General features: G+C 46.8%; 2 protein-coding genes across 6 annotated transcripts in view; both read left to right on the forward strand.

Moving 5' to 3' along the window:
- LOC133281569 (phospholipid-transporting ATPase FetA-like) overlaps positions 1-8,844 on the forward strand; it is an 85,550-nt gene extending 76,706 nt beyond the window's left edge. For all 4 annotated transcript variants that reach the window (XM_061477293.1, XM_061477294.1, XM_061477290.1 and 1 more), the window contains exons 25-28: positions 573-818; positions 1,660-1,798; positions 3,648-3,778; positions 6,083-8,844. In XM_061477293.1, the coding sequence (XP_061333277.1) occupies positions 573-818; positions 1,660-1,798; positions 3,648-3,778; positions 6,083-6,304 (738 nt within the window). In that variant the 3' untranslated portion in view covers positions 6,305-8,844. The remainder of the gene's footprint in view (positions 1-572; positions 819-1,659; positions 1,799-3,647; positions 3,779-6,082) is intronic.
- A 7,161-nt stretch (positions 8,845-16,005) lies between these two features.
- The window catches only part of RUSC2 (RUN and SH3 domain containing 2), a 53,042-nt gene continuing 42,857 nt past the window's right edge, over positions 16,006-26,190 (forward strand). The window contains exon 1 of one of the 2 annotated variants that reach the window (XM_061477275.1): positions 16,006-16,352. The gene's annotated coding sequence lies outside the window, so the exon portion shown is untranslated. Of the gene's footprint in view, positions 16,353-18,129; positions 18,444-26,190 lie in introns of those variants that run through there. The other variant, XM_061477277.1, reaches the window with a different exon arrangement.

Here is a 26,190-nt window from a genome sequence, read left to right on the forward strand (position 1 = left end):
TTTTTAATGACCACACAAAACAAAGAATGAGCTATATCTCTGAAGCCAAGTTTTCCATGCTCAGCCTTTCTAGTAGAAGTCATTCTGCAGTAATTTCACATACATATTTCTACCCCATTATTACTGTTCAGCAAGACATAGGAGAAATAAAGCTGTTTCTATATTAAGCAGGAACTTGCTACTCTGAAGTGGTTCAGCTTTGGATACTTAAGGGATCCAAATCAGACAGGAGTGCATCTGAGTCCAAGTGGACCCAGGAAAGGTATCTTCTATCCCTGGGCTTCCAGGCAACTCTCTGGAAAGCAGACCATGCATTCTGCTTAAGATGAAGTGTACCTTCATTTTTCTTGCAGCAGCAGCACTTGTCAGTTTTCTCAAGAAAGGTGAAATTCAACATGTAAAATATGTCTAGGTGACCTTGGGATGTGGCATGCTAGTCAGCACAACTGAGTGAATCGTGTGCTAAGCCTTTTCTCATGGAAATGCATGTTCCAGAGACATGACAACCCTAAGTGGTGTGAGGTCGGTTGGGTAGCTGCCAGCAAATCTGACCATCTTCTCTCTACCTTCAGGATGTGGATGATCGTTGGAGCTTGCTGTTTCCTCAGCTTTATGTGCCTGGCCAACAAAACCTCTACTTTAACAAAATGGTGTTTGTCAAGTGCATGTTTCAAGGGATCTACAGTTCCCTCATTCTTTTCTTCATCCCCTATGGGGCCATGTACAATACAGTGAGAAGTGATGGGAAGGCTATTGCTGACTACCAGTCCTTTGCGCTGATGGTCCAGACTTGCTTATTGATTGTGGTTTCTGTACAGGTAAGGCATCCCAGGTAATATTTTTAGGAATTAGTTGTTATGTTGTGAAGGCAGCATCTGGAGGGCCACCTGGAATCCTGATAGCATTGTATTTGCTGCTGCACGTTGCATTCTTGCAAAAACCAAGATTGACACCAGATTATTCTCCTCAGTTCATAAAATCAGCAGATTTGCTTGAGATCAGGGTGACAGGAAAACAGTCTCTGCTTTGAAAAGTTTGCAGTCATAGCAGGCAAAACAGGTAAAGCTGGGAATAGAGGACTAATTCCAGTTCTATGGGAAGGGTTTGAAGAATGAGACTGTCTTATTCTTCAGATTTGTCTTGACTGCTATCAGCTGGTTATTGTCTTGTCTTGACTGCTATCAGATAGTTATTTATAGTGTTTCCATTTTGGGGCTGTCTCTCTAGCCTGGCCCAATGCATGATGCAGATGCTAGGTCTGCAGCAAAGACTTGGGGGTTACAAAATTCAGGTGGTACTACCAGGATGAGATAAACTTCTTAAAAGTAAACCAATCAGTCACATATCCCTAGGTAATGATTCCTGCTGTCTGAGGTCTTGTAGGCTCCTTCTCCAAACTCTCAATGCTAGATCATAGCCTGGGTCTGGGGACATAAGTATGGCTTATTTGAGTTCGCTTGACAAGAACAGAAGAGCAAGGCAAACATGCTTGCCTTGAATGGTCTCCTGGCATCCAGGCATCTGTGGCTTGGTATTTCTTGAGACTTGAATGAGTAAGTCTTGGGGGCAGCTATATGAAGAAGAGGACAAGCTGTGTTCAACCCCGATCTGCTGAATAATTAAGGCACTGACCGTATCTGTATTGTTCCATTCTTTCAGATCTGCTTGGACACTTCTTACTGGACAGTTGTGAACCAGTTCTTCATCTGGGGCAGCCTTTCTGTTTACTTTGCTATCACCTTCACCATGTATAGTGACGGCATGTACATGATCTTCACAGCCTCCTTTCCCTTTGTTGGTAAGCCCTGGGACAAATCTGGATTGCACTCAAAATGGGCCTACTGGAAGGCTTTAATCTTGTCAAGTATTTCTAGTACACATTATTACCTCTCTAGAGGCAGTAGCAATGTATTGATTGTCTTTTCTACAAGAAATGCCAGGGCATTTCTGAGGTCTGCTGGGAATGCTTATTTTGAAACCCATCCATCTTGGTGAACATTTTCCTCATTCACTTCCTTACATAAAAATGCACATCTACATGCAGCCACAGGAATGGTCCTTTAAATAAACCTGGCCTTTAAATAAACCTGGCCTTTAAATAAACTGAGCTGTCTGGAATGTTTTCTGCTGCTCTTTCATGTTCTGTTTCCAGGTGTCCAATTTTTACAGATATCTAGAGGCATTTTATTTGCAGAAAGATGCATGTTCTTTTGTAAATAAGTTAACATGTTGGTACAGGAAAGCATAGGAGTCTGATATCCAGTTAGACATGTGAAAAACACTGATTACAGTGAGCCAGGTTAAGTGGCAAACTCCCAACAAAAAAACATCCAGTGATGACCTGTCCTTTGTATTACTGTACATTAAAGATTTATGAACACGTTCAAAAAGTGCAGGATAACATAAAAATGAGTCCACCTCATGAAATTTTGACCAGGAGGAAGCTGAAAGCTTAGCAAAGTATTTCCGATGTTTTTAACAGCCCTGTGCATCCGTAGCCAGTATTGATACAGCAGTGTTAGGAGACTTTACTTCCAAACTCCCAATGCTTTTCAAGTCTCAGATTGATGTATTAATCAGTTCCTTTATTTCTGAACAAATTGTTAAGCCAAGACTTGTTCTGCCCATCTTCACTGCAATACCAGGGTGATTGGCCATTTGAGAAATATTTGAGATGCAGGTCAGTTGGTTGCTATGTGTTTTACAAGCAGATGTCACATCCCCTGCAAGATAGCCTTTATTATCAAAAGCACTGAGTGAACACAGTGTCTGTTCAGTTTCCAAAGACAGGTGGAAACACACTTGCCATATCTCTATCTGCTGCTCAGCACATAGTCTGCTTAATAATGTCTCAGTCTGAAACTATTTTTAAGAAAAGTGTTTATAGTCTAGGCTGAGACAACTTGTTTTCTTTAATTTCAGTGGAGCTGTATTACAGCAGAATTTGGCCAACTAAAAAGAAAACATTCATCAACTATACTGCCAACAACATCATCATTAAGCCCTGTAATGAGAGTTTTGCAGACTGTTTGTTCTATCTTGCATTCCTTCAGTTTTGGAGAAGCCAAAAGTGAGCCCTGTGGTTTCAAAGAAGGTGGTAGTGTCACACCAGTACATGACAGTTGCTCTGCCAATGTACCCATCAGGCTACACTGGCTGTGCAGACACCTGGAGTAAAAATTGCTCCTCTTGTAAAGGGCTGTGATCCCATCCATCATCTGCTGGGCAGTCAGTCAGTACTCCATATGCTTCAGGAAATGGTGCTGGAAAGTAATAAAACAGTATTCCTGATTTTACAATAGAGTCCTGGCAAAAGGTGAGAGGGCAGGGCTGCTGCTGAAGAAGGCCTCCTGAACTATTGTATCAACCGTTTGCAGTGATTTGACTCTTTGTACGTAGTTAAGGCATTCACTCTGACAGGCTTGTGTCCCTGAGTTGTTGCTGCAGTTGTGTCTGGATGTTGCACCTTTCTTTGCTCATCTCAGACAGTGACATTAGTATTACTGTTCTTTCTATAGCAAATTGATTTCGTTGTTGGGGAGGGTGTCTTTTTTTGTACTTTGATCGTTTGCCAAGTGCCTCAGAATCACAGAGCGTGAAAGGTTCAGGTGACTGTTACAGTTTTAATCCTGCTTTTTGTTTTTCAGGTACAGCTCGAAACACTCTCAGCCAACCCAACGTGTGGCTAGCAATCTTCCTCAGCATCACCCTCTGTGTGCTGCCTGTAGTTGGCTTTCGATTCCTGAAGACTCAGTTAAGGCCAACTCCCAGTGATAAAGTAAGGAGATACCTTATTAAACAAGGAATCCTGTTTACTACCACCTAAGCTTCCCATGGAGCCATGCTGCATGGCCTTGGCATTGCTCAGAGAGTATGTCCCTGTAGATGCAAGTGCTGCCATCTGTCTGTCCGCTACTCCCTTGGGAAGGAGGATTGAATTCGGGTTTTGGCACAGCTCAAAACCATCTGCAACAGGGACCAAGGCTGAGATTATTTAGATTTGGATTAGATTGCATCGGAGCAAGGAAGCGGCACTATTTTTAGGTGCATGGTTTAAGGGCTGTGGCTCAGTGGCAAGGGAGTGGCGTGTTCCTCCTGACCTCATACTGTACCCTTTTTAGCCTGGCAAACCACAGCCCTTCACTCTCCACCCAGCATTACGTGTTTGCTATTTGGGCTTTTTTTTCACTTAAGAATCTACTTCGTTTGTAATCAGTAGTTATATGCCCCCTCTGAAACCAGAAAGAGCATGAAGATGAGGCCACTGGGGCTCGGAGACATGGAGCGGGCAGAGAGCGCACCGGTCACTAGTGCCGATGGACCCCTCGAGGATGTTTAAGCCTAAGCACTGCTCCCCCGGCTCGCTTCCGAGCAGCAGCATCTGCAAAATGCTGCTGCCACCTGGTGCTTTTTCCCTCTTCCTGCACTGAGCTGTGAGAAACCAGTGTTTGCGAACAGCCCCAGGGGATGCACCTCAGTGGCTGCCCTCATCATCCTTGGGATGGCTGTGAAGCTCCCCAGTGCTCCAGAACTGTTGGCGAATGAGTGCAGGGGAATTCTGAGCCCTTGTAGAGGTGGTAGGTGGGTGATAGAGAAGACTGCAAAGTCGGGAGGTCCTCAGGACACAATTAGAGGCAGTTCAGGTGTGTAAAAATGGGCTGAGTTTTCCCCTTAGAAGTAGAAGCCGTAGAACCATAAGTTCCAGACTGGTTTGGGTTGGAAGGGACCTTAAAGCCCGTGCGGTTCCAATCCCCTGCCATGGGCAGGGACACCTTCCACTAGAGCAGGTTGCTCCAAGCCCCCTCCAACCTGGCCTTGAGCACTGTCAGGTGTGGGGCAGAACTGCCTAGCAAAATTGCACCTTTTCTAAGTCCAACACAGTTATAATACAGAATCCGAGCCTCAGGGCCTGGGCTGAGCACTTCTCTCTAGTGAAAAATTACTTTACTTTTCTACCTCCTCTAGGAAGCAAATTGTCACAGGAGAGGAGCGTTTGGGTTTCCTAATGTATGGAGATCCCCAGCAAGCAGTATTGAGAGGAATTGGCGTAAGAAAACTGGAGAGGGACATTTTACAAGGGCCTGTAGTGACAGGACAAGGGGGAATGGCTTTGAACTGACAGAGGGGAGACTGAGATTAGATATTTGGAAAAAAAAATCTTCCCTGTGAGGGTGCTGAGGCGCTGGCACAGGGTGCCCAGAGAAGCTGTGGCTGCCCCATCCCTGGCAGTGTTCAAGGCCAGGTTGGACACAGGGGCTTGGAGCAAGCTGCTCTAGTGGAAGGGGTCCCTGCCTGTGGCAGAGGTTGGAACTGGATGAGCTTTAAGTTTTCTTCAACCCAAACCATTCTGGGATTCTGTGAACTTAAATAGAGACCTGGTGTTTAGAGAGGCCAAGTACCTACAACTGCCACTATCCCAAGCAAGAAGAACAGGGGTCTGGCACCTGGGGATTCTGCTGAGCCACTGGCACTCCATACTGGCGTTATGCCTTTAACAGCCCCTTTCTGAAAAGATGCTTGTCCTCAGATGATGTTGGTGGCCACCAGAGATCCCACTGCCTGCAAAAAAAGTGCATTATTTCTTTCCCTTCTACCAAGGACTGTGAGAATCTATTTATCGCCATTCTCATCATAAAAAGCTTTTATGTATCAGAGATCCCCTTGAGTAGTAATTAGTAGAAATTACTAGTAATTAATACTTCAGTAGAAATAAGCAAATTCTTAAATGTTTCTTTTTTTGTTTTTTGGACTTCCATCTATTGTTGAGGTGACTTCAACATTTGGTCTGAAGAGCCTAAAAGAGCTGCAGTAATACCCCAGCTGAGGCATCAGAAAGCTGTAAATCTTCTCCTCTCATGACTTAAAGATGACACTGCAATTATGCCTTCTAGAATAAGATTACCTTTTGCTTTTACCAGGCTGCCAGTTTAGTTCCTGCTCCACAACCCCTCCTGCCATCCCCCTGTTTTGCCAATCAGTTTTGGCTTTGGCCACCTGCTTCTGTTTCCCTTTGTTCCTGTGTTCCTGTGCTTGTGAATAACGATGCACTTCCCACTTTTTCCATCTTATTTTCTGATTCCAGGTCCTGCTCAAGATCAAAGAAGCCAAAAAGCGGCCGCCTCCACCCTCACCCAGGAGACACCTGCGTCGAACCAGCACCCGCCGCTCTGGCTATGCCTTTGCCCATCAGCACGGCTTTGGGGCACTCATTATGTCTGGGAGAAACATGCGGCCAAAATCACCTTTTGCCGCGACGGGAACATTTTCACCGAATAGTGACAAACATAAGCACAAAGGATTGTAAAAAAAAAAAACAAAAAACAAAAAACAACCAACCCAAAACAGAAAAAAAAAAAAACCAAAGAAACATGAAAACCAGCAACACAAACCAAAGTGAAGGGCTGTCAGGAGGGGGGGCTGTGCTCCCTGCAAAGCACAGAGGCAGTGGCTGCCCAGAGCCCTGCCCTCCAGGATACCAAATCAAGAACGTGCGCCTTTTTCACCCAGGTTCAGCCTCTGACTCCAGCTTCTCTTCCAAAGACATGTGCTGCTGCCAAGGGAATGCCGGCAGAATGCATTAGAGATGTTGTAGGTATTCCAGAGGGCCTCCCTGGAATGACAGAGAACATCCTGCAGGAGGCATCTCTGCTCCCTGAGATAGTTCATGGTGATTACTTTACATTTTTCTCCCTTTAACTACATACCTCAGAGCAAAGAGAAGTCTAGGCTGAGGAAAAGGCTGAATTGGTGATGTCCTTCTCATCTATGTGCCTTTGTTTCTATCGTGAGTAGACTCTGGGCTGTATTACTGGGGTGACAGTGTTGACCCCAGGTGTGCCTTAGGTCCAGCTGCAGAACCCCCATGTAATATGTGTAATTTTGTGGCCTTTTGACTGTACGCAGACACTTTGGAAGGCACGCGTTGCAATGGACTCCTTCCAAACAGTTAATCCCGTTTCTCATGAGATGGCCAGCGCCCAAGCACCACCCTCTTTCTGCATCTGCAGTCAGGAAGTGCTTAGAGAAACCCTTAGTTGGTCAAGGGACGAGGACTTGACATTCATCAGCCTGTCCTTTTTTTATCTGCATTGCAAATCTGCTCTTGCAAAAGGTCATTGTCCCTAGAACTCTCTCAGGTTCTGTAGCAGGTCACCAGCCATTTCATTTAGACTTTAGGTAAAAGGGCAGAAGCATCTCAGGCTCCCATGAGGCAATAAAGCCTGGCCCTGAGAAGCCCGTGTTGTGCTTAGGGCTCATCTGATCTGCCAGCACTGGGTGTCTCCCCCACCATAGCAGACTGAGGCACACGCACGTCTGACTCGATGGAGGTCACACAAGCAGTATCAGAGGCAGAGATGCTATTTCACGGCTAGCACAGGGTGTCCTGCCCTTTACCCCTCCCTGTCCTCCACCGGTGCTGTGGCTCAGCATAAGGGATGAAGCGTGACTTGATGACTCCTTCACCCTTCCCCTTGAGCCGTGTGGTGGAGTGTCAGAGGATCTCAGTGAGGGCTCAGGAGACCCTGCAGAGTTTCTGTGTACTGGGTAGTATTTTATTTAGGAACAGTTCATCTGTCATTATGAGCTTCAGAGAGCTGTAAATGCTCAGTCTGACTGCCAGCAGAGGGACCAGGGATGCGCAGGCACAGCCGAAGTCAGAGGGACTGGGCTTTGCTGGCTGTATTTTTATACTATGTCCATCATCAGTGGGGTTACTGGGTGGAAGGACAGTGTGTCAGTGTGAGAGCTTGTCCTACCAGCACTGCTGAGCTCTCTAAATGAAGCTTTTATGTGCAAAGGACTAAGCAGCGTTAGCTGGTGGTTTATTTTTTTCAGCTCCTTTATGCAGATTTAGATTCCTTGTTCTGAATTGGGGTTTTTTTTGCATGGTAACCATCTGGTATTTATTGGGAGTTCTCGGCATTAAGAGTCTCTGAACTATCGGTGGAGGCAGTATGTGATGGCAACAGGCCAGCCGCGTCCCCATTTCATCCAGTCTGCGTATAACACCTTGTGGCCTGTGGTCCCAGTTTCAGCAGTTTCTATGTAAAGATTGTTTAAGCTCCATAAGCTTTAAGTTTCTATGTAAAGATTGTTTAACTTGGCCCAGAAAAATACCCAAGTCTATTGCACCTGCTGCTTTTGGGGAGGCTCGGTGCAAACTGTGGCATTGGATTTCAGCAGTCACTGCAAAACTAGAGCTGGGAGTGGATGCAGGCTTCAGTGGCCAGGAGCTGCTTGATAAGGAAGGAGCAGATGCTAATCTGGCCATCTCCCCTGCAAGCAGATACCTAAGTAAAGTGAGAGCCTGCAGCCCCACTGGTGCTTGTCACCTCCCTCTGATTTACCATTCACTTCGCAGAGACAATCATGGCTTTCTGATGAAGATTATGTCTGTCGAAGTCAGCCACCCCGGGGCTAGAGGCAAAAGGGGAGTCTATGCAGGCAAGCAGATGTCCCCACGATACCCAGACTGCTCTGGGTGGGCTGAGAGTCCTACCGAAGTTGTTCCTAGCATGTAGTGCAGAGCAATATAACGCAGGGCACCACAAGCAGATCTTCTACGGGCAGGGCAAGGCAACTCTGAGACTGTGTCACTCTTCTCATACAGTTTATGTACAAGGCACTCACCTTCTGGCTGAAGGGGATTTGTAAATACTGCCTAGGACATGCTGGGGATAATAGAGCTGTTGGTGAGCTTGCTCCACATACAAATATTTCAGTGGTTTGACAAGATCAGCATTTGAAACACATCACCTGGCAGTGATGTCTGTCCTACATCACTCCTGAATTTGTAAAATGATTTCTTTTTAAAGAATAAAATGATAATATTAGGATGACCAACTCCTTGCCACTCTGTTATTTGGTCAAAGGAATGAATCAGCCTGCGGGAGGGAGGCTTATCCATATTCTTAGATGGCAGCCCTATGGTGGGAAAGCTGCCTTGAGGGTATTTCTTATGTGCACAGTCCCATGGAGGGTATCAGACCTCATGTTGTGGAATGTATGAAGATGATACTTTAGTCTTTTATGAAGTTTTCATATTTGATAGATCTGTCAAAATCTAATCCCTGGAATGTGTTTTTGGGGTGTTTCCCCCTCCCTTTTTCTCATAATTCTGTAATATAAAGGTTCATGGTTTGAATGCTGTGTTCTATTTAGGCAGCACCTAAATACTCACCAGTGAACTGGGCAGAAATTTTAGGACCAAGAATGATGGTGCTTTGATCATAACCAGTGATGAAACAGTTACTTTTCTTACGCTGAAGCAGAGGAAGGATTAGAGCATCTTCTCCCTCCCCTGAATCCAACAAGATGACACAAAGAAAACTCTTCCACTAATAGTGTGGGGCATCAGGTTCTTTTGGGCAGAGGCATGTCAAGGTACTTCTGGGAAGAAGCCCCTCAAGGGTGTTTTACTGGCTGCCCAGTGTCTCTCAGGTCATAGGTGTGCATCCGCACTTCTCCACTGACCTCTAGTCTGGAAGTTCTTACTCATGAGCAGCAATTACAGAACAGGAGGGCAAAGGAGCACTGTGTGCTTACCCAAGGTTCTCCAACTGTAGTGACCCTCAACAAATCTGTTCTAAGAATGAAGCCATCTGAGTAATGACCCATGCTAATTACAGCTGGAACAAAAACAGATGCATAAGGCACCTCTTGGATACCTGTGGGCAGAAATGCTTTGTCCTATAACCCTGTCAGACCACTGATAAAACTGCATCCCAAACCCAGCTGGAAAACCTCCTGTTCTGATGGTTGATTATTTTTCTCCCCCTCTAATTTTCAACCTGAATGTGTTCACAGGGCATTTGTTCTCTTGCTGTCATGCCAGCATTACCCTTTTGCTTCAGCAGTTTTGTTTGTCTCCTGTGATATATTTAGAGAGCAATTCTATCCGCTCTCTGCCCACATTTGGCCAGGCTAAACAAGCCAGGCTCTTAAGTTTCTTCTTGTTTGATAGGTTTTCTGTTTCCCCGAGGCCCTTTCTGCACCTGTTCATTTGAGTTTATCATTTATAAATGCGGGTGACCAGAGGCTTTTTTTGCATGCTGCTCCTGTCATCAATGCCTGTACAATAGCACTGGTATTTCACTGCCGAGTCTCCACAGCATTTGTTTTTCTTATCATCTCTGTGATCCCTAAAGCAACTGGAGCAGTTATTTTTCCTAACTTTACTGTGAATATGCAGAATTGTTAGCTAAATTGGGTCAGCTAAATAAACACCTCTCCTCTCTCACTGTCTCATTCCTGGTAACATGGGGAGGAGCTGAAGTCACCATAGAATAAGTCTGTGCATGTTAATGCTTTAAACCGGTGTCTTGTCCCCAGGGGCAAGCTTTTTCCATGAGGGCTGGAAAGCTCTTTTTACTACATCTATGTGCTGGACAATGTAAGTGTGCCAGAAGGAGGGAACTGTCATTCCTCTTAGCACCAGTGAATTCCCAGCCTCAGCTCCAGCGACCAGAGGACTGGGTTGATGCAGGGGTGGACATGATGCAGGGCTCAGAAGAAGGGTGCAGAGCCCCACAGCCTGGGTTTGACCTGTGGGTGCTTGTGGCTGTATCTGCAGCCCGGCTGCTCTTCAGTTTTTCCAGAGCTAGTCTTCTGCTGCCCTACTTTTATGATTCACCCAGAAGTAGGGAATGCTTCCCTCTGCCTGGCGCTGCGGAGGAGCAGCCTCTCTCTGCTGCTCCCAGCTTGAAGGGAAGTGGTTTTCATACCCCCTGTCTCCTTCCCAGCCTGCCGCTCCGGCTCCGTGGATCTGGCTGTACTGAGCTGTCAGCTCCCTGCCTTTCCACACATCGCTGAACCCTCTGCCAGGCTTTCCAGCTATAAATGGACGTGGCCTTTTCCAGCCCCACCACCCCCCTGACACCAAGAGATGTTGCAGGAAATCGAAGCTGGGCCAGGCTTCCTCTGAATTAGGAGAACAGACAATCCAACCACTGGCTTTTTGTAGGTTCTCTGGAAGCATTGTGTCTGCCTTTGGGGAGATGTCTGTGCCCCGGAGAGGGCTGTGCTGCTGAACTGATTGTTTACACTGAGTGCAAAGCTGGGGCAGACATACAGGAGCTATCTCCAGCCCCATGTGCATCACCCTACAAACAAAGCACCATCTGATCTGAGCACTCTGTCTCAAGGGAAGTCCAATGTTTTTGTTACTGACTGCATCCTGCCTCCACATCCGTATTAGGCACTAATAACAGAAGCCTTGCTTTTGCACATCGTGAACAACCCCCTTTTGCCTCCTTTTGGGATTAATGGCCAAGATCATGGGACCTTTTAAGCCTTATTGCCTTCTCTCTCCTCTGGGAGGCAGGGAGGATCAGTATCTTCTCATTCAGCCGGGAGCTGAGCCCTGAAGTATGCAGAACAAGGTGACTCAGGGAGTCAGTGGCTGCCCTGAATTTTAAACCGAAGTCTTCTGTGTCATCTGGAGTAGAGTGGTCCCCTCCATCAGACCTGCAGGCATCCAGGCCGTTCATTTCATGTAGAGTACAGGTCTCTATTTAGAAGAGTAATTTGTACTCTCATGTTGAAAAATTGTAGTCTGAAAGTCTCCTGGTTCACGTGTTTCACAGAAGCTGCTGGGCCAGGATCCAGTCTGGTGACCTTTTGCTTGCAGCAGTGGGTTTGCAACCTTTGGGCTTAGACAGCAACACCTGAAGCAGCTGCTTAAGAGGCTTCCTCACCTCCTGGCAATCCTCCCTCAAAATCCTTCAGGCTGTGAATAAGGGAATGTAGAATATTCAAAAGGTGCAAGCCTGGCTTATGGTTGCCCAGTATCCTGCTGCTTGCAGTTCTGCTTCTGGTTCAGTTTTTGCTGCGGCAGCAGATGCTGTCTGACACTTTTTTCTGTGCAGGATGCCTGGTATCCTCAGTTTTCTTCACTCAGTGGTTGGGTTGTGTTGCCTTTTGTATGGGTTGGTGAAGTTGTTACCTGGGCAGTGTTCAATAGACAATGCACAGGAATAAATCTGTTCTCTTTTTAGATGAGCTGAAGAATAACCCTGGTATAACCTGGGTTATTCCCAAGTTTTTATTTATTTGAATTTATTATATTTATATAAATAATTATACAATTTATACAAAATTATATTTATTTATATTTATTATAAAAACCAGGTATTTATATTACCTGGTAGCAGGTAATAACCCTGACTAGGCTATTACACAGGGGTTATGGTTCACTGAAACCTTCGATCTGCCTTTCTTCTGGGATTGCAGGCAATATTTTGCAAGAAACAGATGAGGGATAATGAAATGCCTCCTTCACCCTTCCCCATGCCATCGAGGTGCTGTGTGTCAGGGGTACGCTGAGCTCTGGGAATAAACGAAATGAAGATATTGTGTGCAGTTGTAGCTGCCTGATGCTCTTTCCTGTGGTAGGCTCTGCTGAAGCTGAGCCAGGCAACAGATCCTGCCGGTTTGCCAGCTCAACTCGGAGTGCGTCAGGGTAAACTTGGCTGGGATGAGTTCTGCTGCTTTATCTCTCCCAGATGTTCAGGGAAGCTCGTTACCCCAATTCTGCTTGGCCTTATGCAATCCACCTTCTGCTGAACACTTAATTCTCAGTTAGCTCTTCACCAAAGCCGTGGACACGTAGGAGGATGTTTTCTGAGGTTTGCTGGCTATAGGCCTCTGTCCCTCTGATTCTGGAACTCGAAGCCTGGTTGGGGTTTTGCTCATAACATCTACTCCCCATAGTTTATCCCCCTCTCCTTCCCATTCTTGTATGTACTTGGCTGGATTGGAAACGTTGGTTTCCACAATTCACATCAGATGTGCCTGGGATGGTTATTTGCTGAGCATCCTTGTAGCCCTTAAACCTTGCCCTGGACTCTGCACTTCTGACTGAGTCCTCGGTGGAGCTGTGCATGGGAGTATGTTTCTATCACCTGGCACTGACAGGTTCTTTCAGGGATCAGGCAGAATCATTACGGCATTAAATCATAGTTACAATTAAAGCTTTATTTTCATACCAGGCTCCTGGCACCTGGGAATCTTGAGATAGGGAGGGAGAGGAAGAAGAAACCTGTTTGGTTTGTCTAATTGGTGCACAGGACCTTCAGGACCTGATAATGAGGAGAAGGGAAAGAGCACCCGACCCGATGGGTCACAGAGAATGGCTGCTTCCCCCATAGAATGGTGTTAGTCGTGGCTGGGGCTCGGGAGCAGGAGAACTGGTCCCAGCATCTTCCTTAGGACTGCTCCTGTCAGAACAGCCTCCCCGTGGGCAGATCTAGGGTTGCTGTCACATTGTTCTGTGACACCGGTATTTGTTGGCACAACCTGTTAAGGCTGCTGTTGGAGGATACTGTCTTAGGGTGCTTTAACCTCTCTGCTAGTTCAGGTGCTTTGCAGAACACTTGCAGTGGTGGTGTCTCTTGGGTTGACTTGTCCACATCATTCATGAGAGCTTCTTGTTGGCTGATTTCACAACCGGTGGTTCGGACTGCACCAGGATCCTCCACAAATGCCAGGGCAAGACACTGGTTCAGACAGTGGGGTGTGAGTACAAACTGGTGTGCTGCTAACCTCATTGCAGCGATGGGGTGTGGAGTGTGGCCATCCTACTGCTGTAATGATTGTGCTACCACATACACAGCATTGAGGCTGTGCCTGGCAAAGCCTGTGGTGTATCTGGTACAGGTACCTACCTTTGCATGGCCCTGTGTCAGCACAAGTTCAGGTGCAGACCACAGGTGTTACAGCTCCACAGCTCCTTGCATTAGGCCATTGTAGCATATCCCATGAGATGGGGCATTCCTGGTCACTGTGCTTAGAGCACTCCTTGCCAAATGTCATGCTTTGCAATCCAGCAAAGCTCTGATACCTGCAGTGCCTGGGTCCTGCAAAGACCTCTGTGCAATACATTAAGCTGTGGTTTGGAATGAGGACTATAATATTCTGACGAGTCTAAGTCAACGCAGTCAGTTTAAAAACTACCTGAAGAATTACAGGAGTAACTTGCAAAGCTATTAGCATGGTAAAACAGCAAATAGGACTCCTTGCTGGTAAATGCCACATGTAATGGCCATTTGTGAACAGTTTCTCACTGCCCACAAGAAGCCCTTTGGAGTCATTGTGGATCATTATCAGAGCACATCAGCTCAGTATTCAGCTGTAGCCAAAAAGTCAGACCTCAGACATGGAAATAAAGAATAAATAAAAAAATGCTGGAATACATTCTTGTAATCTTAGGTATGCAACCATGTTGTGACTGGATATTGAGTACCACATAAAGTCTGGTCATTCTCTCTCAAAAAAAAATGACATAGACCTGGACATGATACAGAAAAAGAGAATGAGGATGAGTAGGGGACTCTGATAGCTTCTGCAGGAAGAGAGATTAAACAAGAAGTAGATGATAGTGGGAAAGTGCAAAGGCCTATAAAATAGCATACAGTGGGGTGAAGTTGGGTAAGGACTGACCTTACTCAACTTTGATATTTCTCAAAGCACAGAGGAAGCACATCCAACGAAATTATGTATCAGGGAAGAGGTTAAGGAAGTCCTTTTTCAACACAGTTGATTTGCAGAACATGTTGCTACGAGATGGCATGGAGGCTGAAAATACACACAGATTCCAGAAGGAACCAGACACCTCAATGGCAGGGGTGCATTTCAGACGTTGCTAAACATGGTGCTCAGTATGCAACCTCCAGCTCTAGAAGCTCCTTGGCTGCTGATTGTTGCAGTCTGGAAGAGTATGGCCTTAGGAGAGATCAGTCCATGCTCTGTGATATGAATATGCTGGTGCCAAAATGTCTAGTATAGAGCACTAGATGAGAAGACTTCTTGGTGTGGCCCAGTATGGTGGTTCTTGTTACCAAAATGTGCTCAAACAGTGGGGTAAAACAGTGGGGTAAGAATGAACTGATTCGGTTTTGGGCACTTCTGGTCTAATGGGTCTCCTGTGGGAGTTACACACAGGTCACAGATTTTCTTATACATTTTATCAGCAAATCTGGAAGCACTTGAAGGAGAAAGGGACTGGTGGAGCATAGCCCAAGCTCACTGTGCTATACACAGTTGTGGTTGTTGCAGAGTATGTCAGCTCAATGACTACTGCCCAGCCAGTCAGATGAGATGCCTGGTGTTAGCTGTCTGGTCCTGCATTTGCTCCCCCTTGGCTTCTGATTTAGGTTATATCCTAATGGAACAAAATCTGCATTCTCAGACCCTCTTCTTCATATAACTGTGGGTGTTACTGTTATCCACCCAAATGTCTTGTCCTATGGAGAGGGGAAAGAGCAGGATGTTGTGAATTCCGCTATCCTTTCCAAGTCCTATGTTGCAATTTCCTTCACAGGCTAAATAGCAGAATGTCTCCAGTCTCCCTCCGCCGAGAACTGGGAAAGGCACTGCCCTGAAAAGTCTATTTACTGGAAATGAAGTGGCTTAGATTCTCATTCTAGGAGCACTAGTAGGACTGTTATTTGTTGCTCACCCTGTTGAAAACTCATCAAACCAACGTTCTTTTTCTGTGGAAGCTGGCTGGACAATAATGGCTTTATGTTTTTTGTCTGCCGTTCAGCTTGCAGCAGGGGGTTTTTAACTGCTTAAGAGCGAGAATGGTAACACAGTGAGATTTTGGGAACACTGGATTTGAATCCAGTCATCTGGATTTGAATCATTCTACCTCCGCCTTTTTCCGTGAACCCAAGTCTATACGCTCACAAGCTCTAACGTTTGTGCCTCTTTCAATAGGATGATTAAAGAGTTTAAAGCCCCTGTTGTGCTGCCCAGTTCCCTGCAGAGAGAAAAGAAGTCTCCTGGCAGCCTCAAGCTGTTTTTAAACGAGACAAATGCTGGGGTGCCTGTCTGCCAGAGCCCCCAGCCTGCACACCGAGTCCCTTTTTAGCACGCTTCTCCATGCAGCTATATCTGGCTCCAGTTTTTTGCTCTGGGAACGTGACCTCATCGTTGTTTTTGTATTTCCAGTGATTCAGCCCTGTCCGGGGCAGGGAGGAGTCATTCCTGGTGCAGGCTGATGGGTGTTTGTGCGTAGCTGGAATTCCAGAGCAGTGCAACCCCAGCCCTTCCGCTGCCTTGACAGCTCAGCTGAGGCTGGTGCATTGCATTCCTGCCTGGCAGATGGCCTGGATGCAGCTGGTAGAGGGACCAAAGGTCCTGCTGTTCCAGGTAATGGGGGTCCCTGCCTTTGCAGCATACCTGCCGTGGTGAGGGTGACGAAAACTGCAGGCAGCAGTTGTATGCCTGGGGAAGCCACAAGGAGTCTCCGCTTTATGGGTGGAAAAGGAGCCTCGCAGAATGCTCGGTACTGTTCACAGGCTGACAGCATCCAGTAATGAAGTTAACTTTATAACATCTGCAGCAGCTTGGTAAGTGTCATGTTCCTTATTTCACAGCGGGGGAAACAGCGAAACTGAGGCAGCGAAAAGGGATGTGGTCTGCTGGAAGTTTTATGCAGCTGAGCTGGAAAAGCAAACTCCCATGAAGGGCTGCTGACTGTGCCCATCCTCTCCTGTAATGTCTGGATTCTTCCAGCAAATGATGAACATGAGCAGTGGGTCAGACTGAGGTGGGACAGTGCTTGTAAGAAAGAGCAGCTCCCAAACTGAGATGAGCGCAGGCTGTACAGATTGCTAAACCCCATTTTCTCTGGGTATCACTTTCATCCATCTCTCCAGGTGTGATCAGAAAGCACAGGGGAGAGCTTATAGACAGGGCTCCACAGCCAGGGTCAATGCCGTGCTTCTAGGAGGCTGTCACAGGGCTGTCACTTGTGCTTTGACAGGATTACTGTAGCTGCAGTCGTGGTGAGCCTTATTGCTGCCTTGATCTAACCACTCTCTACTGCCTCGTTTGAGCCGTGGGACGTTGTGAATGGTTTCCAGACCCTTTGGGATCATCTGCTGGTTAGCCATTCCCTGGCTGAGACCAGTTTGGCTGCAGAAGCAACTTAGAAGTTGCTTCACCCCTCAGGTAGGTATCACTAGGACATATATACCTATTACTTTGATGTCCGTGTACTTCCCTGATAGGTAGGTTTTTAACAGCACTCACTGATGCAATTGGCCTAAGTCAACTGTTTTCAAACCCCTGAGGCTTGGCAGTACATCTTTCAAAGGAGCACACACATACACACCACACACACACCCCCCAAGCTTCTACAGAACAGACATCAGTTGCTTCGTAGCCGCATGAAGTCCTTGTTCTTTGTCACTGATTGTACCCACAAGTCCCTGGTGTGAGCTTTATGCCTGTCTGGCACCACGCTTACTGAAAATAGGCTATGCCTGCTGTGGTATGCATCCTGGAACAGCTCCTTCTCAGTCTCTGCTGAGGTCTTTCAGTTCTCGTTTAACAGGCAGTGGCTGAAACCTGTGAAACGATTCTACTGCTGGCTCCAGTTGTGGGCACAAATGGAGTCAATGTCCCCAAACCCTTTGACACATTGGTGCTTTGCCAAGATAGTTCCCTACCCCCTATCTTCATTATTTGGTGTAAATGCAGTTGTGATACAGCTTCTAAATTATCCTAAAATGGCAGGGAAAGAAGAATCCTAGGGAAAGAAGGAGGTGCCAAAGACAGAGAGCTGGAGAGAAAAGGTAAGTCCCAAGAATGTGGAGCCCCCAAGCATGGGTAGAGGGCCTGAACAATGAGAATGGTCTCCTGCTTCTGTGTCACACGTATTCTCAGATGGAGCAATGCTGTGATCAGCCTTTCTCTCAGGGATGATGGGCTGCTTAGCATTATGTGCCGCAGCTGGGCAGGGCTGTGGCTGTCCCAGGTGGGGCGAAGGATGGAGAATACATAGGTCTGCATTATTGCTACCATGTGCTGTGTATGGAGGGTGCAAAGCTGGGGTGTCTCCCATCACTAGTGGCCACTTCACCCGATGGCTTCCCCTTGCAGCCCTGCAACCCCCCTGCCTGCACGGGCAGGCCATGGAGCACAGCCCCATCACGCTCGCTTCTTTCTGAGCGTGCTGTAAATGGCTCGCTGTAACACGAGCTGCATTTCTGCCATAGTCCTCTCCACACTGCATCTGTATTTACACACTGGGGCTCTCATCAGTAATCTGGCCCTTGCATTGCCCGCAGCCCTGTCTTTCCCCCCCGACCACAAGCACGGTGAGTGGGACCAGCACCCTGGCACTGCCGTACCCGAGGACAGGCAGGTGACTGGCAGCAGGAGGGAACCCGCAGCCAGCTCCTGTCTGGAAGAAGTGCCTTGTCATGTTGCCTGCCTCCTGCCATCCTGCAGCAGCGGTGGAGCTGCCTGCAGAGGCTCCCCGCAGCACGGCTCGCTGATCCCTGAGCCGGCACGGGGACAAGCGGGTTTTGCTTTGGATTATCGCCGGCTCTGCATGCTGTATTCTTCCTGCGGCTCTCAGGCTATTGCTGCGGCACCCGGCTTCCAGCTGCAGTGAGCTGAGCCCACCATCAGGGGAGATTGTATCTGGCAAGGTAGGAGATGATCCCTTCCATTTGTTCTGCTAAAAGTAATGTGGCCAGCCCTGCCCCTGCCTAGAAAGCATGTTCCAATGAGTGTTGTGCATGTGGTTTTGTTCTGCATTGTTCTGTAGCTCTGGGGAACAGTCAGTGTGCTGTGCGGGCTGTAGCCGCTATTACATGGGAAGAAAATGCGTATACCCTTTTTCTTTTTACCTACACATCCGAAAACAAAACTCTGGCTCCCTTTCTACCCCAGGATGCTGTGTGCTGAGGGCTCCAGAGCCTGTTTGTCTCAGCTCTCATTCAGCATCCTGTGCATGTTCTCCAGGTCACATCACCTGCTTCATCAGCCTTCATGTCTTCAGAAGACAAGAAACTAGACAGCAGTCTGAATGTGTCTTGGGCTAAAATAGGAGGGAGAAGAAGCTCAAGCAAGACAAAAATCAAGGAAGCTCAACAGGCATGGAAATGACTTTAGAGAATTATTTTTATCCCAGGAGATTAGACAGGGGAAGAGCTTCCTTTCCATGGATAGTCTCAAAATGGTGTTTGTTTTTCCTCCTCCCGTCCCTTAGGGCAAGCTGTTCTCATATGTAAAGGCCTGAAGCTGCTGTTGTCCCTAGGGATGAAGGACAGTCAGTCTTGTTGGTCTGGTGGTTTCTTTCCAGCAAACCTCACCTTCCCCTGTCACTGCACACCTTTACTGGGGCTGTGTAGGGAAAAGAGGTGATGACCAAGAAACCCTACCTCTTGCTGCAATAGCCAAGGATAGATAAAACAGGAGGGCAGCAGCATTTTCTTCTGACTCAGCAGGTGTTTAGGCAAAACTGTTCCTTTTTTAGCCCACAGCAGCTGGGATGTGCCTGCCCCTTTACACACAGCCATCATAGAATCATAGAATAGCTAGGGTTGGAAAGGACCTTAAGATCATTCAGTTCCAGTCCCCTGCCATGGGCAGGGAGACCTCACACTAAACCATGACACCCAAGGCTCTGTTCAACCTGGCCTCGAACACTGCCAGGGATGAGCATTCACAACCTCCCTGCCCAGCCCATTCCAGTGCCTCACCACCCTTACAGTAAAGAACTTCCTCCTTATATCTAATCTAAATTTCCCCTGTTTAAGTTTGAACCTGTTCTATCACCCCCAAGCTTGCTGTACTTGGGCTTCCCCCCTGTGTGGACAAGAGTGCCTTAAACAGCACAGATGAGGATACCTGGCCTTTTACAGGTGATGGTTCACTTGTGAAGACTAGCCCAAACAACAAACCATGTTTAGGGACCCCTGTATATTCCTAGTTGCTAAGCTGCAAGGAGGGAAGGGGGTCCTCTAGCTTTCCCTCTAAGCATATCCTACTGTGCTGCCAGTGGGTGTATAAATAGTGCCCACAGTATACTATTTTGGTGGCAAGCTCTTCCCAGGATTCATCCAAAGAGTTATGTGAGCAAGTGTTAAAAATATCACCAAGCCCTGCCCAAATGCTGGCGTCGTTTCAGCCAAAGTGTTGGGAATCTTCCATAGAAAGCAGACTTGGACCCTTGGGAGGGGGCAGCAGGAGGGGACCCAGCAGAGCTCCCCATGTTTTCCTCTTCTTGCTGCCCTGCTGACCACAGAGGAAACTGACCCTCAGGTTCAGCAGATGTGCTGGTCACCAAGAGGATGTGATGACTTTCACTTCTGGTTAGGTTATTTGCTACTGAGCTTTCCTGAGTGTTATCACTTGTCTAATGACAGGTACAGGAAATCCCAGGAGGGGCTAACCTGAGCTTTAATCCAGCCTCTGCCAGCTCCATGCTGGTGGTCAGAGCTACCTGCTTTGCTGAAAAGTCTTGGGCTATAGCAATGGCACATTTGGGGGTTCTGGCCCTGTGTTAGGTTTATCCCAAGGGCTGGTAGCCGGAGATTATTTGTTGTTGAAGGCATATTAAATCTGTATCTTGAATTAACAAGTATAGCTCTAGATGTTTCTTGCTATCCATATAAACACAAAAGTTATTCCAGAATTCTGCCTTTTTCATGTTGTGGTCAGTGCCTGTAGCTGAAAACCAGATCACACCATTTGAGGAGCTGGAAGCTGCAGTTTGTTTCCCTCAGGCTGGGTTTTGCCTGTTGTTGGCCAAGCCCTATGCTAAGTATGCAATTCAGCTACTCTCATGGTGCTGTAGCATCAGCCCCTGCTGTGTGCTGGAAAACAGCAGATTCTACTGGAAAGCACAGACCCCATTGAGTCCTTGTGTTCACTGTATGGAGCCCAGAGCTCACAGAAATGCTTCTTGGAGAGTTCAAGGTCAAAAAACCTCATCTGAAGACTGAGATGCTCCTTCCTGCAGATAGATGATGTGGCTCCACTTTTGCCTGGCCTAACATGGGATGTAAAAGTTAACCCCTACAGGAGTGGAGTGCCCATTGCTGTTAATACATGGAGCATTGCACATGGATGAAAATGAAAACAGATGAGATTTCTCCTGGTTACAAACCCAGGGACAGTGCTTACTCTTACCTATTTGCCCTGAATGGAAAGCAGAAGTGTCGTGGACATTGAAGACCTCACTTCTCTTTCAGATGCTGGGGTTCAGGACTACAGCTCTATAGCTCCTTGGCCTCCACATTTGCATCCCCAAGTACAGCTGTGCTAGTTTCTGGCTTTGTAGAAAAGAGCCAGATGCTTCTGCAATCTCAGAGTACTTTACTTTCAGAGCACTGGATTTATTTTAGGCTGATACAGAAAGTTGCTGTGAAAGCAGCAGGCATGCAGAAATTGCTAGAAAGGTCACAAGTGCTGTTTGTCACTTCATGCTTCACCTCCTCTGATACGGGATTACTAATTCTGCCAGATGTTCCCAGGGGTGGAGAGCAAGTCCCATTAGAACACCATGACCAAGGGTTTTCTCCAGCCATTGCACAGAGAATGAGAGCAGTTGCTCGTCTTCTGACTTGGACAATTGTATCTCACATGCTCAGACCTTCTCCACATCCCAGCTTTTTGCTGTGTGTCAAGATGCACACGTTGGTTTTGGAGTGCTTTCTTGAGTGTGTACTGAAAGCACAGATTTCAGAGTTGTTCTGAGATGGAAATATGTCATGGAGATGGAAAACATGTTTCTGTTTTTCCAGGAATATGCTCTGGGCAATCAGTCCTTCATCAGAGTCTTCCTGTTCCTCTGTTCCTCTGACATGTCCAGGCAACAAAGGAGCTCTGAGTCATCATCATTGCTGCTTACTATTAGGCCTGAGCAAATGCTCTGTGTATCATAAACCACAGAGCTCCTGAGGGCTCTTTAAGGGCTCTTTCCACCCTTGCATATTCTCGTTCCCCTGACTGAAATGTGTTTGGAGTGTATAGAGGCACATGACCTTGTTGTTGTCTTTAAGTACCTCTTTGCTGGATGTTTCTCAGTAACCTTCTGTGCGGTGCCATAGCCCCACAGAATGGTTCCCAGCAGTTCCTCAAGTGCTGAGATGTTTCTATGGGGAACCCATGAAGAGCTGTGCCCAGCCCTTTCATCTGCTCCACACGAGGCTGGGCCCTGTTTCAGTCTGTTCAAATCAGTCTAAGCTTGGTGTGTTTGTCAGGCATCTCCAGTGACCTGCTTTGCCTTCCTGGCCCGCCTCATCACTGGTGCCTGGACATTGCCTCTGCCAGCTTTTCTTTTCTGTTTTAAAGGTCATGGCAGGATTTTCTCCTGCACATGGATCCACTTTATCCCTGTAGCATTTATTTCACTGTTGGTCTATCTCCAATCTGAGCAAGACTGTTGCACACAATCAACAGGCATATACTTCCCATCTCTGGCTCTGTGTGCCAGCCTGCATACGGGATGTCCGCCTGTTGTTTGAACATGTCTTTTGGAGGAGGTAGACCTTGTACAGCTGGTTGCCTGGCAGCTAGGTGCTGCAAATTGGGCTCTTCTTTCCAATTAAGCATACACTGATAAGCACGTCAAGCCAAAAGGTTGTTTAATCATAGGCTGACCTGACATGGAGACCTCAAGTACAGGTAACGGATGGTCCGGGACAGCCTGCTCTGTTAGATGGGAATAGGTTAATAATAACCAGAGACAAACTTAGAAAGGTTCTCAGCTGTGGTCAAGGATCATCTTCAATAAGATCAAATTAATGAGAAAAAGTCTCTTTGCTGCAGTGGATGAAAGGAGGGTGAATCCTCTGGCTGAAAGCTGATGCTAAGCATATTCCATTTAGGAAACAAACCCAAACAAACAACCTGGATTATGCTTTTAGCAGCCAGGTGGATTAGCTATTGGATCACCTGGCACAGGATGCTTTTCCATTCTCAGGCTATCCAGGAGCATGCTTCTGTTTCTTCAGGTATTCTGCCTCACATAATAAACTGCTCTCAGCTTTTAATCCTGCATTAGAGGCTTCCTGCTCCTCTGAGTCAAACAGAAATCATATGAGAATAAAACCCCCAGAAGCCATGTAATTATAGTTCCCTGATCCAGGCATAGTGGACTCGGGCTACACTATTCCTTGTGTTTCTTCGTTTCATCTCTCTAGAAGCTCCCAGTGATTAGGACATTATCTCTGCTGCATCCTTCATCTTAGCAGTCTGGTTCCTTCCCTCTGTTGGTGTCTCCTGATGCCACGGCACACTGGGCTGGCCAAAACTCTAAGATGGACATTTGTTTGGTGGCAAAGCCAGAGAAAGAAATAGTTCCCAATTTCTGACACTAAGGGCCTGTGAAAATTAACAGGAATGCCTGCCTCTAGATAAGTATGCAAAGAGCATTTGAGGCAGACGAGACCATGGAAAATATTAAGAAAACCAGTTTTACCTCCTGAGTTGCTGTGTTTTATTTGTGGAATAAAGAATGTCTAGTTTTATCTGTTACATATGATGTCTAACCAAGACTTCCCTGGCTGCTCCTCAGGGAGCATATTTCTGTTGTTGAGGATATGGAGTACAGCTTATTACTTGCTCAGGGCAGCAGCCTTTTATACATTTCAGAACTACTTTAATCTACCCTCTAGCTCTCTACAGAGAACTAACCCGCTTGCTTTGCAATTTACTCCTTTCTGGTTTTCCTCGCTCTGTTTGAACTCCCACCAGCTTGTCCATGTAGGACATGTCCATGAGGCATGTGCCAGGGCTGGGCAGAGAAGAAGGATTACTCCATGTCTTGCATATGACATGCCTGTTCATACAGGCCTACATACTGTTTGTCTGCTTCAAAGCAAAATGCCATTATTACTCAAGTTCAGCCTGTGATCTGCAGTAACCACAGATCCCTTCTGAATGAGCAGGTCATGCATGATGATTATGGGTGGGGATGTGCAACCTGTGCTGTGTGAGGTGTCATGGTAATGATCATAATTTATGTCAATTTGGTGTTTATGTATAGACTTTATACCTTCAGCTAACAGTACTGGTACTGCAGACAATACAGATGAAAGGTATAAAACAGCTGCTTCATCTGCAAGCCAGCAAACTAGATGAACAAAGGGTGGACGGGGTCTCCAACGATTAGTTACAAGCCTCCATTACAGAGGCTTTTTAGAATGAATTTTCAGCAGTCTTTTTTCTCTTCCCTCTGCAGCTTTTCTATGTGCCTACTGGGATGTGGGTGCTCAGGAGCACAGGCAGTTTCTTGGGTGGCACTGGAGTCCTGTGCCTGCCAATACTGGGCTGTAGAACTGCTGCTAAGTGGGTGTTTTTCGAGTGTGCCTTCAATAGTCTTTTTTAATCAGAGAAGAACAAGCTGTCTAGACATTGCTTTATCTGTCACTGAAACGTAGCTATCTGGAGCCAGGTAGCACTGCAGACCATCACTGTGTGTCGCATTTGGGTGGTAAATGGAAAAACTTGGGGAAAATCAGTACAAACAGTCATAATTAATATCACATGTCTCTAATACATCAGCTGGTGTTATGTGCTGCCTGGGCTTCGTTGCAAAGGTGGGGGTGTTTGAGAGTAGGAAGGTCTGCTGGGAGCCCACTCTGTGGCAAGATGACAGATCTCACTGCTTGACTTCTCCTGTTTCTCTGAGCAGGGATGGCAAGGAAGTACTTTGGCATGGAGAGAGGGGCGAGTGTGGGTTTCAACTTGGAATACAGAGCAGTTTTCATGCTTGCTGTTGCCTTGGAAAACTGGAATATTTATGACTCAGTGCTGAAGCAGGAGGGCAGGAGGCCTTCTCCGTTCTTGGATGTGGCCTCTTCTGTGTCCAACAGTGATGTTTTCCTTCTCCTCTGCTTTCCCCTTTTGTGCTGCATCCCTTCCATTGCAGTCCCTGTGAGCTGAGGCTTGTTTGCTGTGCAGTCAGCCTCACTTTGATTCAGCCCCTGGAGTGGAAATGGAATGTCACTTTGGTGTACATCATGGGAAACATGAGCAGTCACCTTCCTTGAGCAGCGTGTGCTATGTACACAGGAGTATGTGGTTGTGCTTAGCATATAAACCGTGAACCATTTCATGGCTGCAGATTCAGCTCAGCATGGCAGCTTTTCAGCTGCTTAGTTGGAAATACATGGTTTTTATTTGAGGTCAAAATACAAAACAGTGAATACAGAACTGTGGCTGCCAAATCCAGCAGCTCAAATATAGTATGTAATGTGGCAACTCAAGGCTTTCCTTTTGGCACTGGGGAACTAATAAATTATGATGAAAATTATAGTTTAGGTAAGTTGTGCTGTGTAGCATTGATGTCATTTTGGAAGCCAATTCTAATAGAAGTGAAGCCAGTAACACCTTAATACCACTGTTGCCATGGGCTGCTCAGACCAATTGATTGCCACAGAAGGCGTATCTTTTTTGTCATAACACCGTTTCTGCTCCTTTTGCCAAGTCTTTCCTTGGTGAAAGAGTCTGTATTCCCACTCGGCATATCATCAATACCTGTGTGAGTGCTTGAAGAAACAGAGTTGGTCTTAGAGCTGAGCTCTTGCTACAGACACTCTGAAATCTCAGTCTGGATCAGTTATGTCCAGGTCTCTTTAATTTAAGGTTTTCCATACAGCTTCATGAGCTCAGGTTATCAGATTGAAGCTGAGATTTCAGGCATGACTCAGGAGCTGCTCTGTTTCTTTTTTGTCCTGATCTCCCTCTGCCTAAAAATGTTCAGCTATTTCTTTGTGCTCTTGCTTTGGCAGTACCAAGTGTTAGGGCTAAAAGATGACGCCAGGGTTGTAGGAACACTTGTCCCTTTCCCAGTCTTCTGAGTGATTCACATCTCCTTATTGCCACAGTCTCCTGGTGTAAAATGTTCATAGCAGCACTTTCCTAGAGAAAGAGTACAACCATAATAGAATCCTGGGCTGGAAGGGACTGGAGACAGGCAGGTGGTTGTGGGCTGGGTTTGGTTTTCCCATAGATATCTCACAGTATTGTAGAGGTATGTGGAACTCAGCCCAGCCCTGTTGGGGAGCCTTGCCAGCACTAGCCCTATCTGGTAGTTGTGACTTTTTATGGAGCTTGTGAAAGCCTCTGTTCCTGGGCAGTGAGGCATCAGCCACTAGCAATAGGAAGGATTAGACCTTTGGGTAGAAATTAAGGTAGTGACTGGGATGGAGGAACCACCTTGCTCAGTATGGTTTTGCCAAAATATGTTGCTTACTGGTGGTCGTCTAGGGAAGAGGGGCAGCAGGGCAAACAGGTATCATATCTTAGTAATTTTTTTCCAGGGGATTTGCTAAGTCTATTTATTTTATCCCTTTAGTGAGCTGAAATGGATCCCTCAAGTGCTTGCCCTGCCTCCCCTTGAACCAACATGAGCTTCTTGCATCCATACTACGCTTGAAAACC

This window comes from Pezoporus flaviventris, unplaced genomic scaffold (genome assembly GCF_033815535.1).
Source record: "Pezoporus flaviventris isolate CSIRO_AGI_PZ_B2104156 unplaced genomic scaffold, CSIRO_AGI_Pfla_v1 ptg000100l, whole genome shotgun sequence".
NCBI classification, from domain to species: domain Eukaryota; kingdom Metazoa; phylum Chordata; class Aves; order Psittaciformes; family Psittacidae; genus Pezoporus; species Pezoporus flaviventris.